Below are 17,153 nucleotides of genomic sequence, written 5' to 3' on the forward strand. Positions count from 1 at the left end.
CCATCCGCACATGCACACACAGAGAGCGACGATCGCGTCGCGCTAGCGGCATTATTGATTCGACTCGCTATCATCGCTGATTGGCCTCCTCTTCTTCGCGGAATACAAACGAGCAGCTGCTGCAGCCTTTTATCCCCCGTATGTACGTACGTACGTCACACATCACCGTCTGACTCATGCATAATTCACGCGGCTAAAGGTGAGCGCGTTGATCAATTGAAAACTCTCGCGGCGGACGTACGACGACTCGATGACTTTTGCCGGAGCGACGACGACGACAACGAGATTTCGTGACACAAAGGTCCGCTCTCTATAACGGGGTGTACGTACACTGTGCCGCCGCGGAAATTATCGGTGTTAGTCGTCCGTGCGCTGCTTTTTTTCCACCGTCGACGTACAGGTGGGTTTTGTCGAGGGTAACAAACGCCTTTGTGCTACTACGGCGGGGGATGTGCATGTATACGAGGGAGAGAGAGCTTTTTTATGAAACGGGTTTTTCTCTCTCTCTCTATCTCTGCGGTCTTTGATTTTTGCATTGTCGCGGTTGCGGTTTTATCACCGGATCGGGGTTTTTGTGAAAATTTCTCCCCTTTTTCAACTCTCCAACCGACGACGTAAAAATAGGGTAGTCGGTTCCCTCTTTTTTTTTGTTCACCACACATAAATACGCAGCCTATGATTACTCCCCTATAAATCAAACACGCGGAGACAGCCCGGCGTTCCTCTTCTCGGGAATAAAAAAGGAAACGGCCGTGTACACGACATCGGAAATCGAGCAGATTCTCGGCAACGTTGTAAGACAAACGACGACTGATAACGAAGCGGCGCTGATCTCTCCCGCGGAGCGAAGGAGAAAAAGAAGAAGAAGCTGCGGTGCGGCTCCGGTAATTATCTTCGCGTTGCTACTCCGGGAATCTCTCCTTTTGTCGATGCTTCCCGCGAGCGCGCGAGCGACAGTGATGGATGCGGGCCGAGGCTTCATCCATCATTTTCTCGCTTCCACCGCTATCTCCTCCGCTTCTTTTTACTCTCTCGGCTTTTCGCCAAGCTACTATCGGCGTCGATTACTCGTAATTATAGACAGGTTTGTTTCGCCCTTTTTTCCACGCCAAAGGGGAGCGGCTGATCGTCCTGTTTACTCGGTTGCGGGAAATTAATTTTGGCGGGAAAATTGAAAAGCCGTGACTACGCGCGAGGGAAATTTTAATTCCGACGTTGGAGCGAGGCTGCTCTTTGAAATTCATACGACGAAAGGGCGGCTTGGAAAATCACGAGATCGATTGCAAACTGAGACATCCCCTTGTGTGAACGATGGTCGAAATTTGAAAAATGTCAATAACCATATAGCCTATCCGAAATCTCGAGGAATTTCTGGGCCACGAATAGATGAGGTTTTTCGCGCGCGAGAGTCGACGACGATCGAAGGCGTTCTCGAAATTCTCGCCGTGAGATGGAACGAATCTTTTATTAGTGCGCTCTGACTTGCGGTTTCCTCGGCGGCGCTGGCTTCTCCCTGAATACGAATTCTTGATTTATCCGCGAGGGAGGTGAGAGAGACTCGGATTTCGGAGAGTGTACGCCCGTATAATTTCGAGCGGGAATCAGCTGTTATCGGAGCTCGATTAAATATTTATTCTTCGAGGGTGGACCCGTGCGCTATTTCGTTGCATCATCCAATCTCGTCGATGTCACTCGGCTCAAAGTTCGAGGAGATCACGCGCCGCAATATTTACCGTGAATTTGAGGGATTACTCGCTGCTGGCCTCGGGACGATTACCGCAACAATTACGTTATCACGTTGCTGCGCCACTGTACCTTGGAAAGGGAGAGATACGTTGGATTTCCTCTGCTGCGGTCGGCCAGACTGCACCGAATTAATGGGGGGATCCTCTCTCTCTCTCGCCTCTGCGTCTAACCTCCTTAGCCCGGATTAGTACTGACGCGGACGGCGTGTCATTGGGACGAGCCCAGTCGAGATTCCCCGGGAAATCCTTCGCAGCTTCCTATCGTCCCTATGCTGGCTGGATTTCTCTTTAGGCTGTCTCAAAGCTGCTGCTGCTGTTGCGGAAGAGAGGAGGTTCATTACGCCCGTGGGGCTTAGCGCGCGCGAAAGCGATACTTTGGGGAAATATGCTGCGTGGTAAGCGTTTTGCTGCGCTGATATTCTAAATTACGCAAGCTTTCGTCGGTTTTGGATACATTCGATAACCCTTGCGCCTCCTTTTTAATATTTCGGAGAAAGAGAAATTCTTTGAATCTCGCGACTCAGCTGAAAAGCTCGCAGCACAGTGTGCCAACCAAGTTGGCACAGGATTTTTAAAACACGTCGATATCGCGCGCGGAGCTTCATAAACATCGAAATTTCATATCTGGGGGCCAAACAAAGCGCGCAAAAAATTACTGCACCCGCTATTTCACTTACCGGCGCGCCGCGGCAAACTGCATATTAGACTGCGCTTTCCGCCAGCTGGCCATTCGACACGTTCGCATGAGATATTTTGCCTTCGCTTCCGCAAGCTCATTGCAGAAATAGTGGAAAGCTCGAGTTTGCGCGCGCGAGCGGTGTCGTTAAACATTTCCCTTCGAAAACGCTGTAACGCGGAAATATCCTCTCCCCCCGAGAGATACAGCGCGGAAACTCGATGGCTGTGTGTACGCATGCGGTGCACAAGAGAGGAAATATACGAAAATGAATGGTATCATATCTACAGCTAGTATAGCGCGCTAACAACTTTTTGTATTGTAAGTGCACACTTTTCCATTGAATAATTCGACCGACCGTTCAATATTTAATAAGGAGCTTGCGGGAAGATCGGCCAAAGCTCTCGCGCAACTTGGCAACACAAAACAAAGCAGCGGCAAAGCTATATATATATATATATATATATATATATATATATATATATATAACTTGATACACACGGAGCAGTAGCGGCTGCAGCTCACCCGCAGACAACTTCATCACGTGAGTTTGTCGCTGCAAGGGCTGAGCCTCGCGCGTCTCTCTCGTCTCTCTCTGCTATGCCGCATAAGCCGGAGAAAGGATCCTCATATCCAGAGCAACTCTCTACTGCAGCGGCCACGACCGCAATAGTTTCCCAGCAGCTTGTGTATCGCCTAGACTCGTACACACACCCTCATACATAGCTTGGCCTCGACGCTTTAATAAAGGGCTCCAGCGAATATCGGAAGGATAAGCTGCAATGCCGGCTAATTCTCGCGAACTTTATGCGTGTGTGTATGTGGCTTGGGTGCAGATCATACCATTTGGAATACCAATTGGAATTTCAAATTTCCGACGGAACGTTAGGCGAACTTTGATGGAAAAGCTCCAGGGGATGGAGGGGTTTTATTAAACCTGTTTTCGATGACGTTGTTTTGACAGTTGCGGCTTGCCGAGGGATCGGTCTGCTGCAGACGTTTTGGCTACTGCGGCGGCCTGCATCGGAAGTAGGAAAGAATCGCTGCCATATTTGAATTTCAATCCCTTGTTCGACCTGTTTGTCTGTTCCAGTTGCTCGGAATTATTTCTTTTTCGAATACTCTGCATTCCAGTCTGTACAAAAAAGCAGGAATAATTACCAACGCTTTTCCCCTCTTTCATACCAAAAAAGCAGCGCATATTTCCCCGAAAATTCTTCATTTCGACTCAACGGAGCATAAAGAAATCCATCGCCGCGGGGGCTCGATGAGAGCAATCCACGCAAAATTTGACATTTAGATTGGCGCGGGCGAGCACACAAAGACGACGCGACAAAAAAAAAAAGAGAGAACGAGCGAGAGATTTTGCCGAATCGATACAGGCGCGTGTATCGCGGAGGGAATAAAATTTGCCTACGTTATTCGCCTCGGAAAAGACGAGCAGCGCGACGGGCGAAATCCGGGATATGCTTGAATCGCAGGTGCGCGAGGATAATTGCGGTCTCGCGCGTATAAGCTGCGGCTCGTGAGAGAGAGAGAGAGACAGCGAATTCGATTCGCCGCGAGTACAGATTGCGTGAGCGACCATTTGGAAGCGTTATGTGCGTACGCGGGGGTGGCGGCTTTTCTATAGGTTCGCGGAGTGGAGAACAAAAGCTCGGCTGACAAAAGAGAAGAGCTCGGTGTCAAGATTCGATTTTCGTTTTTTTAACGATGACGAAGCAGCTGCGCTCTCTCGTTTTCGCAATGCAAATATCGCGCATGTCCAAACGCGCCCTCTCGCCGACTTCTATCACAGCTGAAAGCGCATCAATGGGTGCATCGAGTTTGTTAATCCCATTGATTTCCTCCCGCGTATACGCGAATCTAAATCCAAGAGCGAGTCACCGATGCGCTTTTGTTCGGGTTCATCGGCCCGGGAATCACGCGATAGTGCTCCTTTTACGCGCCCGACAGAGATAATGGCGCGCGGGAACGCGAAGCGATCAGACGCTAGTCGCTCTTTCTCTGGCTGTCGGGAGATAGGAGGAAAAAATATGAAATTTAATTAAATGTCGGCTGGCCGGGATATAATTGAAACGCCAAGTCCCGAACAGATGTTTCGTGCGCGCGCTCCGCAAAATTCCCGGATTTTTTGAGTCGCGCGCGCGCTCCGCGAAATTCCCGGATTTTTTGAGTCGCGCGCGCGCGCGTGTGTGTGTGTGTGTGTGTGTGTGTGTGTGGAATAGCTTTTTCGCGGATTTCCGCGCGTGTAATGGAAACGCGGATGTAATATGACGGAGATTTTTTCCCTCGGAAAGCTGAAGCGTCCGCGGAAGATATAAGCCGAGCAGGGTATCTCTCTTTTTTTCTAAATTAAATTTCAATAGTCACGCACGATTCTGCTCCACGACAAAGGGCGCGAAAATTAATTCAACCCCCGGCACAATCTCCGCCGTATCCGCTCCATTACTTCCCAAAACTGTAAATCTCCCAACGCACGCCCAAACAAAATCTCTTCCACCCTAGAGCCGTCTTTGGAAAAGAACAAAAGCTGCGGCCCTTATCGCAAGCTCGCATCGCGTGGACGAGAGAAAGAGCACGAAAACGAACGAACGCGCCGAAGATAAAGCCGAGAGGGTAAAAATTATAAAAGTCACAGGGGAGGTAGCAGCAGCAGCGGCAGTGGCAACGCGATCGAGATAATTGGCCGGCTATCAGCGGAATTAATCTGTGCGCTCGCGCCGCGGATTTCCTTCGTTATTAAATCTTATTAGAGCATAACGAACTTTAACCTTTTTCCTCCTTACTTTTTTTTTCGTCGTCCTCTACTCGTGGAAGCGCGAGCTTGAGCTCCTTAATGGCCGTCGTAAATGTAAATAAAGATAGGGATCGAGCCGTGTTCTGTTTTCCTCGTTTTAAGGCCTTTTTGGGTTGGGGGTTGGGCTCAACTTTGGATTTATTAATTGAATACACGAGAGTGTTATAGCTTGTCTGGGTTCGATACTTTGCTGGAAAAAGTTTGCTGAATCGAGGAAAAATCTCTCGGGCTCCCAGAGAGCTTCCTTTTGGACAAACAGTAGTAGCAGACGGGATTCGTCAGACGACTGGGCAAACACAGCAAGATTGATTCTTGAAACGAAATAAATTAGAGGCAGAGCTGCTGCGATTCATGTACAATCTCGTGTAAATAGAGAGCGACAGAGGCGAGACTGGAAGGAGGATTCTTCTTTTAAATCGGGCTCTGGATTAAATCTCCCGGCTGTGAGATTTTTCTTTCTAAAAAAGAAACTCCCGAGGATGACTTACTAGACTTTAATATTACTGTTGACTGTCATCTCTACCTGATGATCATTGCGTTATTGTCCAAGTAACATAAACCAATTATGTTTATTTCGTACCCTTCATTTCACCGAACGGTTTATTAATTAAGATCACTATCGCAGCTTTCCTACTATCATCATCGTCGTCGTCGTCGACAACTGCTCTCCACACACGAGCATCATATACACCGAGCTTCCTTTGATACCTCCTGTAATTCTCGCCGCTCAATTTCCCGTGTTCTCTATCACGCGAGAGCCTAACTCATTTTGCCGCCGCACCGCGTCTCTCTCTCTCTCTCTCTCTCTCTCTCTCTCTCTCAAAGCGTTTAGGGTCGCGACAGACAGCTGCAACCTCGCGCGGAATTAGAATCTCCTCTCGCGCTTTTTGTACTCCCCCATAACGTGACGTTTAGACTACTGTATACCGCTATACCGGAAAAAGAAAACTCTGTGTGTGTGCGCTCGCTCGCGCGGGTGTGTGTGTGTGTATAGAGGAGGTGAGAGACTACTTTTGTTTACGCTGGGAGCCGTCTTTTTTAGTGTTTGGATGCCGCGCACGTGTTTGGAATGCAGCAGAGTCCGTATACCGCCGGGGCGAGCGTTCCGGAATTAGAGGTGTGTTTTTCAGCGAGATGTGTATTTGGGTATTCCGCGAGAGCCGAGGCGAGGAGTTTGCGGAATGGAGAGAGAGAGAGAGAGAGAGAGAGAGAGAGAGAGCCGGTGAGGAGGGAATTTAGAATCGTGATGCTGATGGCTGCACTGAGCGTCCGAGCTGCGGCCTGGATGAAATGTGGAAATGGAATGGCTTTTATTGTGTTTGCTGAGTTTTGAGGCGAAATTACATTTGGAATAAGAGATATGCGTGCGGTCTCTAATTGCTGTCGTGCTTCTCGCCTGACGGATAATACCTCGCACGAGCTTTTTAGTATTCTCTCGCTTTTCAATTGTATTTAATGCGAGTTTTTTATTTGTTTTTCGTGTAACTATTCGACTACTCGAATTATTATGAATATCGTAAAGTAGATACGATGGATGATATCCTCTCTGGAAACACATCTCCAATCAGCATCGTCTGAATACTCCCGAGCCTATTCAACCCCAGCCATAGCAATCGACTTTTCCTTCGCGCCATCAGCGCAAAATCGCCCTCCCCCAGTCATCCCCCAATCACCCCCCAACCACACCAGGCCTCTCTCTCTCTCTCTCTCTCTCTCTCTCTCTCTCTCTCTCACCTAGAAGGCTAATTTCGGCGCTAAAAGGCCGTCTAGTCGGCTAATTACCGGCCGGGCGACATCGGCCCGCAGTGCTGTGGTGCGTCTCTTCCCCGGAAGCTCGGACCCTCGCTTTTCCATTTATCAGACCGTCCGGCGCGTGTAATTTCCTACGAATCGCCACGAGACTCGCTCCATCTCTCTCCCGAATTATTAACGGAGCACGGGGAATTTAAACGCCTCTCGTACGTCTGTAATCCAAGCGTTTGCCGCAGCATCTCGTCGCGCGACTGTATCTTCCTATTAATCTGTCGCGGAGAGCGAGCGACAAGAGGTTGTTGGATCTTTCGACGGAGGAATTCGCGGAGAGAGAGAGAAAGAGAGAGAGAGAGAGGGGAGCGTTTAGACTCGTACACGTGTAAACGTGCGTGCTTTTGAAACGCGCGCTTTAGGGCTTTTAGACGACGTGTTTTCGAGTTTGTAAAGCGACAGTCATGTGCGCTGTTGTGCGCAGCAGCTTTCGGGTATTAAAATTTATTTACCGCGCGGCTCGTTTGTATCCATATCGCTTTGAAAGTGCAGCGTTTATTAACCGTATTAATTTACTGAGTAATTTTGACGGCCGCGAATCGATCGAGCGGAATGATGAGCATTCAACAAGTATAATTATACCTGATTTATTTATTTTTGCGTGAAATTCTTGATAAGGATGTTTAATTTTTAACTTTCCAGCTCTGCACAGCAAATAGGAATACCAGCTTTCCTCTGAAATTCCAAATGCCAATAATTCCCGCCGCCGTCGCTCTCCGCGCTTTTGTTTACATCCACACTAACTTGCTCGAACGCGGCAGTAGCACTGGCGCCGCTGCACCATCTGCAGTCCGCGTAAAGCCGACTGCTACTACTGCATAAATTAAATATATATATATATATATATATATATATATATACACACCATACATACGCACGCGAAATATGAAATACTCTCCCCTCGATGCGCCAGCTTCTGAATGTTGACTCTGACAGAGCTATGACGTACCTGTTTATATCGTATATGCCGAGGTGAAATTCAATTTCAATACACGAGAGGATGAAAATTCCGCGTCCGATTGGAATTCGTTAAACAAATAACCTGGCGGAAACCATTTCGTTTTTCGATACGAAAAATAATCGAAGCGTGTTATACGCGTATAATACTCTCGAAAAAACAAATCCGAAATTCAATCAATCTCGAAACTTCCGTCGATCGAGGGAGAGAGACCGTCTGGTTTCCAACTTTGCTCGCCGTTGCAAACAGCGACCGCAACATCAACTACACGGCCGTTCGATTTTCCAGCTAAAAGCCCAAAAATTTCACCTCGGGCCGTACCTCGACGTAGTTTATCCAGTTTCAATCACAGTCGCATGATCGAGCTTACGAGCCACCGCTGCTGATTAATTAATTCGATGGCTTAATTAACGGCCGGAAGGTCGACGTCGTCGGTTTCATTACGAGGGCCTTGGAATTTCGAGCTTGGATTCCGCGAGTGACGCGTGGGGAGGTGTCCCGTAGTAGTTGGCTGCTTGGCTTTGTCCGACGTCTTGCCAGAGACTGTCCGAACATGTGGCAGGAATTTCAAGGGGTGGGGGTAAGGAGTTGATTTTTTGTTGAGGATTTTTGGAGTAGTGGGTGGGAAGGGTAGACTGTCTGGAGAGGAAATTCCACGGCGATAATTACGGCGGAGTTTGCTCAGCTATTTCGAATATTACGTATAACTGAAACGTTGTCGGATTTTACTCATTGTTTTTTTTTTTTTCTGTTACAGGTAAGCCGAGCTCGACTGTCGATACCGCTCGATGCGTTGTGAGTATAAAACGTATTTCGATAAGCTCCGATATCTGTAAAATCGCTCAAATCGAGCACAATTTCAGAGGCACCAGTTCAATTCTCCAACAGCGCCGTCGCGCTTCAAACCGGCTCGGCTAAAAATACCCGAAAACTGATTATCGCCTCCGTCCCTCCGTCATGCCTCGACACAATGCGACAATGCGCACGTGTCCCATCCTCCTCCCTTTACCGTTGCAGCAACGGCTCATTGTCCCTGCTATCTCCGCGAAGCCTATTGTAACTCGCTGCGCTCGGCAACTGGGACGCGCGCGTGTGCATTTCTGCACAACCTTGAATCCGCGAGAGTAAAACGAGTAGGAGAAGAAGGAGAAAAAGAAAAAGCGAGCTGCTGCTGCAGTAGTACGAGCGCGGCTTCGATCGGACAGGAGGTTTCCGCTTCGCTCTCTGTACGTTATACGCGCGTAGGTGTACACGTTGCTTTCCTTTTTACGGAGAGGGAGAGATGAGTTATGCAAGCTTGCTGTGTGTTACAGGAGACCTAGTTTCGCTACTTTTTCCGAACCGCTTTTGAGTCGCGTCGAACAATGTGTAATGTGGATGGAAGTTGCGCGATGGAAAGAGAATAAAACAGATGCATTCACCATCCCTTGTCATCGTCGCGGACTGACCATCGTCCATCTCTCAACCCAGCCTCTCGCAGCTATCACTCCGCGCCAGTAGCTTCCTCCCGTGTGATGTAGTATAGGCAGCGCCGCTGCACCTATATACGATTTCGGCTCGCGCATGCGCGACTCCAGCGCAGCGGTAGCAGCTCACGTCTCTCTTTCCGAGAGAGAGAGAGAGAGAGAGAGAGAGAGAGAGAGAGAGAGAGATAGGGAGAGAGAGAGCTACGGCCTCGAGACTCCGGTGCCGGGAGCATCAGTGGCCCGTGAGAAGCCCGCAGCGGCGCACCGCTCCCTTTACGCTCTCCGAACTTGCACCGAGTCATGTGCTGAGTTTCTCTGTTAGTCGCGCAAGTGTGATTGTCCTTATCCCCGCACGCTCGAGAGTTTGACAGTGCGAGAGAAGCGAGATACACTAGCTATGCTGTCGAGCAGGATGGTAATGTGTCAAGGGTGTGAGGAGTGAGGCTTTTGGTTGGCTTTTTTTTTTGTCTCTGGCATTTTTGTTGGGGTGAAGAGTTTCGTGTGTTTGGTTTACACTTGGCTTTGCTGTGCCGAGGCTGTTTTCGTATAACCGAAGTGTCGGGTGTGTATAAGGGAAGTTGGCGTGTATTTCGCTGACTCGGATTAATCCAACTTTTCCCCGCACGAAGCGCAGTGCGGATTTCGCGCCCGCGCAAAAGGTTTGTTTACGGCGAAATACGTATAACGGAAAACTTGCCGGCGTGTAATACAATTTAATCTCGCAGTTTAAACGAGTTTCGCAATGCGATTACAGATTAATTTAAATGCAACCGGTCCCTCGGAACAAACTTCTCTCCGCTGGCCAGTGCGCGGCTGTAATTTAATAATCGTGAATTACGTTCTTAACTTTCCGATGTTAATTCCAACTAATAATTCGCCCTCCTCACGTACAAGCCGCCGCTATCGTTACTAGCGAACACAAAAACTGAAAAAAGAAAAATCCCGCAAATTATCCATCAATCCTGCCTCGTAATCGAAGCCAACCAGGCCTGTGCACACACACCTTCACCTTCGTCACTCGGCCGCGACCTTTTCCAATTAAGCCTCCGATAGCGCCGGTAGCGCGTGTCGTTGAGCTGCTTCCCGTCATGTAACCCGTTCGCGCGACAACAAGGCGGAGAGAGAAAAAGCGAACAAAGGCCCGAGAATTGACAGTGAGAGAGAGAGAGAGAGAGAGAGAGAGAGAGAGAGACGAGGAGATTATCTGCGGATGGAAATGAAATCTTTTGTTTTCGCCGCGATGAACGTTGTGTTCGGCGTGGATGAGAGAAGGATGAAAAATCGGAAAATATTTTGCGCCCGCTGTTTCGATACGAGTCAAAGAGAGAGTCGAACTCTTGATTGGATTCCCTGCACAGATGAGATTTTTCATTTTCAGCTCTGATTGGCTTCGAAGCTGCGACGGGGCTTGCGCTCTGTTTTTAAACGCGCCGGGCTTTTTTTGGACTATTGGGAATCGGTCTTTTTTTGTTGTTCGTCCGATCAGGAGGCGGGTAAGCGGGTTTATTGAAAAGGCGAAATGAGTCTGAGATGTAAAATGACATATTTCGTTAGCGGCATGAGTTTCAATATTTCGTTTTAATTTACGACGAGCCGGCTCTCGTCGCGTCGTTAAACCAGTCAATCCGCGTTTCCGCGATTTATCGCGAAAAAAGTGTGCTCATCGGCGCAGTAGTAAAATCCGCGCTCGATCAGACCACTTCAAAGCCGACCGCTGTACAGACCCTGTATATTAGAATTAATAACCGTTTCGGTATTTACCTCAACGAGCATTATTCCGCGGTCGCAATCCTCGATGGCCGAAAGTTCGTTTTAATGGAACACGGCAATAATCCTCTCGCAATTTAATGTCCCCTTGTAAAATTCATCGCTGTACATTCCGACCCCGCCTCGCGAAACGTTAAACTCACGCAGCGAAGCATTCGGTTTACCCCTGCAAAAACACACGAGCTTTTATCAGAAATTGTTTCCCCCGCGTACGCGAAGGTCCGATAAACAATGCTGAATTATTAATTAGCCGGTTTTTCCGATAATCCCCAGACTGTACCGCGCGGCGACAATTTCCACCTCGTTCGCTCTCGCCGCCTGAAAAAGAAAAGCTTCCGCGTAAAATATGCGAGGCCACGGCCTGGCGGTACGTAGCTCGTATCTCTCCTCTCGTTTTGTATTAGCTACTTTATTGGGGGGAGAAAATGGCTGAGAGAAGAAAAAACGTATACACCGTGTGTACTTTAATATCGGAAGATATGCGCCGCGGTTGATACAGCCGCGCGCGAGAAACAATATTTGCGCAGGATAAAATTCAATACAACGCGTGTAATACGTTGGAATATCATCGAGGTAATTCGTTAGAGAATTTATTTTCGTTAAAACGCGCGCTGATTATTCATTTTGTTATAATTAACGTTTCCGAAACAAGCACGAGCGCGCGACTCGTTAAGCGAAAGAAATAAATTATTCACATCCCGAGACGAGAACACGCAATTATGCTTATGTAAATTCGCATAGAGCCGCAGTGTGCGGGTCGATAATTCGATAGCAAAGTGCGCGATTAAATTAAAGCTCACCTCTCGTTTCTTGAGATAGGTCTCTCTCTCTCTCTCTCTCTCTCTCTCTCTCTCCGGCTGCGATATAATCCAATAAAATGGTGTCGAGCACATGCGTTCAACCCCTCGTCCCCGTGAAAATTATTCAAAAAATAAAAAACTCCAATCAGTCAGAGATCCCGGCGCGAAAAAACAGCCGGCGGCGGTGGCGTAGAATTAATTCTCTTTTTTTTCCGCTGCCTAGCGCTCGGAAATTTATACCGACCGCCTCGTTAAGTTATAGTCGTGTTAACAATATTTTTCTCCCGGAAAAAGGAAGAGTAGAGTAGAGGACGCCTATTAGCGAGAGTCCGAGCCAAAAAACTCGGGGAATTGGAGTGGACACGAGCGAGTGGAAGAAAAGAAACACCGGCCAAAAAGAGGAGGAGGACGCGCGCGGTTTGTTGTGTAATTTATTCAATGTCGAAGGGACCGCAGAGAATTTTTCGCCAGTAGTGCGCGAAGGTCACTGCGCATTATCGACCTCTGGACGATTTTCAAGAAGAGAATCCACTAATGATCTCGCTGCGATAAACGGAAAAAAAGAAAGTCGAGCGATAAAGCCTCCTGCCAGACCCTATAGGTCCGCGATGTTAACTAAAAATCGTAAAACCCTTTTACTGCCCGATTTACGGCAGTTGGGCCAACAATCGAAGATGTGCGGGGTATAAAAAAAAGTTTCGCGAAATTTTCTTCCACCCGCTCGCGCACCGGCTGATGGTAATTAAATAACTTTGGGAGCGAACGCGACACTCGCATTGAAATTTGCATTTTAACCGGAAGGCTCTGCTGTGCAGCAAAAAAATTTATCCGCGGCAGTCGTTCGTGGATTTACGAGCTTCGCAGATGCGTTAAGCAAGCCTGCGCTGCTGCTGCAGCCGAGAGTAGCCTGTACCGAGGCGGGGTGGAATAAAGGCTCTTTCTCTCTGGTCGATAAGGAATCGCGAGGATCGAAGCGCCGTGCATATACGGCTTTTGCAGGGGATGTGTGTTTTATGTTTCTTCTTGTGTTTTTAATGCCGATTCCTCGAAGTTGGTCTTTGACTTTCCATCGTTTTAGGAGTCGGTCCAGTCGTTCTGAATTTATCCTTATAATTTACCTTATGCACAAGCAAGAATTTTCGCTCTAAACCCCAACTCTCAATTAACATTCATCAAAGCTCAATTTTCTTCCCTCCCGCATACCTCAACAAGTCGAAAACTCCGCCCGTCAAAGTAATGCGCTTTCCCGGCTAACGAACGAACGAACCAAGCCCCAAAAGCAAAAAAGATTAATTTCCCTTACTAATCGAAAATCCCCGCATATTTTTCGTTCAGCCCAGCAGCAGCAGCAGAGAAAAAAAAGCTCGACTAGCTCCTCTGTATACAGCCTCCGCTTTTTCATCAGCCACAACAGCAGCGGCGGCGGTATTTCATTTAATACCCGCCGGCGGCTGCAGCTCACCGCTCACAATTAACTCCTGCACTCGCTGTACGACTAAACACCGTAAGCCCGGCTGCTGTTGCTGCGGCAATAATTATTAATCGATCCGCGGATGCAGGGAGATAGAGAGAGAGAGAGAGAGAGAGAGAGAGAGAGAGAGAGAGAGAGAGGATAACTCGCTCGCGCGCAAAAATAAATGGAAGCGCGCGTTGCGGCATTTCCCATGTGTCTCTCTCGTGCGCGGTAAGCGATGATCGCGTTTCTTCGCTAATTATTCGCCGTCTGTTGAATCGCGTTGTTCGCTGCTTCTCAATTAGTTAAAATCCAGAGAGCCGAGGTATAATCAAACGCGAGACGACTTTTCCAGCCGACAGGAAGCCTCTCCTCGTTTTTCGGAGAAGCCATGCGGTGAGCAGCGAGAGAGGCTGTAAAAATACTCGCACTCGAAATAGTATAGCGCCGTCGCGGCCGCGCCTTTGACTCCGTCCCTCATCTTTTTGTGTTTTCGTCTGTGAGTGAGAGAGAGAGAGAGAGAGAGAGAGAGAGAGAGAGAGAGGAGGAGGTCTTCGGTCTAGGCTTGCTTGGAGGTGTTTTTTTTTCTCTTCGAAGCTCGTTTTTTAAGGGGGATTTAGCTGCTAGCGAGAGCTCTCGTATCAATTAACGCGCTCGGTCGGAGACGCGCTGCCTGTGTTTTACCGGTATGCCTTTGATGCTCGATGGGCTATGCCGAATCGACGAGTGATTTTCCGCTGTTTGTCGCGTTGTTGAGAGTTGTCGAGGAGGTGTATTGATTTATTTGTTTCATTCAGCGCCAGCAATCAAAGTTAATCGCCAACCCACTTAACAAGCGACAAACAGTTAAAAATTCCCTCTATCTTCTCACTTCAATCTCGCGCACACGTGCCCGTCACTTCCTCGCGTCCATTCACATCGCCGTCTTCTCTCCTCCTCGTTCCGGCGTCTCCAGCCTACTATACACCGCGTATACTCTCTTTTCTCTCGTCACGCGCGCTTCTTCATCCCCCCGCAGCAGTGCAGCGCAGCGGTAGCTGAATTACTGCCTCTCCAGTCGTCGTCGTCGTCGTTGTGCCAGGCCAAATTGTCCCGAACGATCGTCGTCGTCGTCGCGCCGTGTGGCTTTCCTTTCGCGTTAACGAACGCCTGTGTGTATACACCCGAGGGCCGAAAGATTTAGGAGGGACAGGCAAAATTTTAGGGTTATTGCTGCATGAGCTGCACTCCACTGCAGTGTATAGCTCGTTGCGAGAGCGAAACTTTGACGAGGCTCTTTATTAGACCATCCGTGAATTAATTCGTTATACTCTTACTCTGTGTCGAGTCTTGTATATTTTGCTAGCGATGAATTGGAATAACACGTGTATTATGCACGTGTACAAAGAATCAGAGAAACTCTCGAGCGCGAAGCCGTTAAAATTTAGCTCGACTCTAGCGGCGCTTAAGAGAAGGGAAGCCTTAGAGTCGAGTTAACTTGTTCGCCGGTATATAACGTGCGAGCGGCGCGTGGAAAAGTATGTGCCGAAGCAGATACGGTCAATTGGAGTTCTGATGTTACGATAATGGCCGCGGAGAGTTTAATGGAAGCTCGATTGTTTCTCTCCCTCGCTCTCTCTCTCTCTCTCTCTCTCTCTGCCATTGTTTCAGACGATCTCTTCCTCTCGATTTGAATTTAGCGAACGACTGCTCGAAGTAAACACATTAAAATCTTCTTAAAAGTTTCCGGAGAGGAGAGGGGCTTTTTGCTCTCTCCGGCCGTTCGAACTTTTTAATAGTCGACGCGGTATAGTGAGCACTGCAGCCGCTGGTATCGATGGCTATAGGGTAATTTGGCTCTAAGCGGCCAGTTTCGGAATAGGTACTAGTGTACCCCTAATTTTAGCAGTTTATGTCAGCTCGTTACACGCTAATGGCGTACACTAGTTGCATAACTCGACACGCCAAATTTCAAAAATCTTTCGAATCACGCATTCCACTCGGCGATAACCCGCTTATACCGATACGTCCGGCTCAGGCATCACAGGGGGAGAAAGAAGTGCAATGGTCGTCGCCGCTGCGCATAGCGATGCATCGATTACACGCTCGAGAGCGGCCAGTCGCTCCGATTACGGGATCGCGTGTCCCGCGCTAATAAAGCTTTCTCTCTCTCTCTCTCTCTCTCTCTCTCTCTCGCCCCCCAGGATATCGGGAGACTCTCTACGAGCGTATGTACGCAAAAGAAAAGCGACTTTCCTCTATCTCTCTCTTTCTCCCTGTGTTTTGCTTGCGCGACTCTGTCTCTCTCTCTCGCTCTCTCGTGGATATATCTTTCATTTTAACGTGGAGGACTATTTTAACCGGGCGTATAAATTACGCGTCGCCTGAGAGCGAGCACTTCGTCTTTTCAGGCGACGTACCGCTGCACGGCTCTCGCCGCACTGCTGTGTTTTCTCTTGCTCCGGCTTTTCTTTATTATTTATACACCTGGAATCTTATCCGCTCGATAATCTCGCGCTATATGGGTTTAATCGCGTGGATGGATTGTTTCTTCTTTTTCTTTTGTTTGTGGGCTGGTTACGGGGAAATTATGGATCGTTGTTAATTACACGAAAGCTCTTGACACTTTACCATCGTCCCCGGCGCTGCTGTTGCGCTATTGCAGATAAGGAAATGCCGGGGGGTAGTGACCTAAAGGACTCGGGCAACTGATCCCTCTACGAAGTGACGACGACGCTGCGGAGAAGAAAAGAAAAGGAAGCAAGACTAAGAGGAAAAAAAAAACTAAACAAAAGGCATAGGAGGATAAACAAAGCGCGAGTCGGACGACGACGCGCCTCGCGCGCTGAAAAGTGAGAGATAAAGAGAAGCGTCGCAGGAAAGAATAAGGCGTCGCGTCGAGTCTCGTGATATTAGTGCGTGTGATCCTCGTGACAGCGAGGAGACCTAAAGACCCGGACAAATGGTTCAGCCAGTCACCACCGAGAACAACAACTCCGCCCTCGATATGGAGTCCCTCGAAGAGATGCTTCGCAAGGTAAACACGAGCTTTCTACTATACTTTTCTCATCATCATTGTTTCACTGAATGTGGGCCTGTAATTAATACACCGGGATAACTTATGCAGCGGCGAATCAGCCGAACGTATACGCGTGCAAGTCTAATAAAACGAATAGCGAATCGTTAGCCGAAATAAAAAATTGAATATGTGGAAGCCAACGATACAGTACACGTATACGAGCCGAGCACGCGAAAGCGCGATAAATACCCGGCTCTCGGGACGATCTTTGATTTCCTCGTGAATGTATAAATTAGAGGCGTACAATAATGAATTTTTCTCCGCGTCACATGTGTGTATAAACACGCAACTCCGTATACGCCTTCAGCTCGATTCTTTTTTTTTCACCTCATGGCGAATTCACGCGACACACGTGGGCGTTCTTTCTCCGAAAAGTTATTCCAGCGGCGAGCTCGACAACAAAAAAACAAGCCCAACTCGAGCACGATTAATCTCGGCTTTCTCGGGTCCCTTCCGTCCCTCTTTCTCTCGCATTCAAAGGAAAATCTGGATTAAGCTAAGAATCGGCGGCCCGCTGAATGCGCGTCCGCACTTTTCAAACGGCCCCGCGCGCGCTCTGAATAGACCACTTAGTGGGACGCACGCACGCGGGTTTGGATAAACTCGCGACGGGAGAGAAAAAGCTGC

At 48.6% G+C, this 17,153-nt stretch overlaps 1 protein-coding gene across 9 annotated transcripts in view; it reads left to right on the top strand.

Moving 5' to 3' along the window:
• Positions 1-17,153, top strand: part of LOC100123626 (uncharacterized protein CG43867) — a 110,139-nt gene that overhangs the window by 50,398 nt on the left and 42,588 nt on the right. The window contains exons 1-2 of one of the 9 annotated variants that reach the window (XM_031921092.2): positions 9,682-9,898; positions 16,113-16,484. The exons of 6 other annotated variants lie outside the window; for them this stretch is intronic. In XM_031921092.2, the coding sequence (XP_031776952.1) occupies positions 16,410-16,484 (75 nt within the window). In that variant the 5' untranslated portion in view covers positions 9,682-9,898; positions 16,113-16,409. Of the gene's footprint in view, positions 1-9,681; positions 9,899-16,112; positions 16,485-17,153 lie in introns of those variants that run through there. 2 more of the 9 variants (XM_032596067.1, XM_031921091.2) reach the window with 2 other exon arrangements.

The sequence above is a fragment of the Nasonia vitripennis genome, chromosome 1, assembly GCF_009193385.2.
Source record: "Nasonia vitripennis strain AsymCx chromosome 1, Nvit_psr_1.1, whole genome shotgun sequence".
Lineage (NCBI taxonomy): Eukaryota > Metazoa > Arthropoda > Insecta > Hymenoptera > Pteromalidae > Nasonia > Nasonia vitripennis.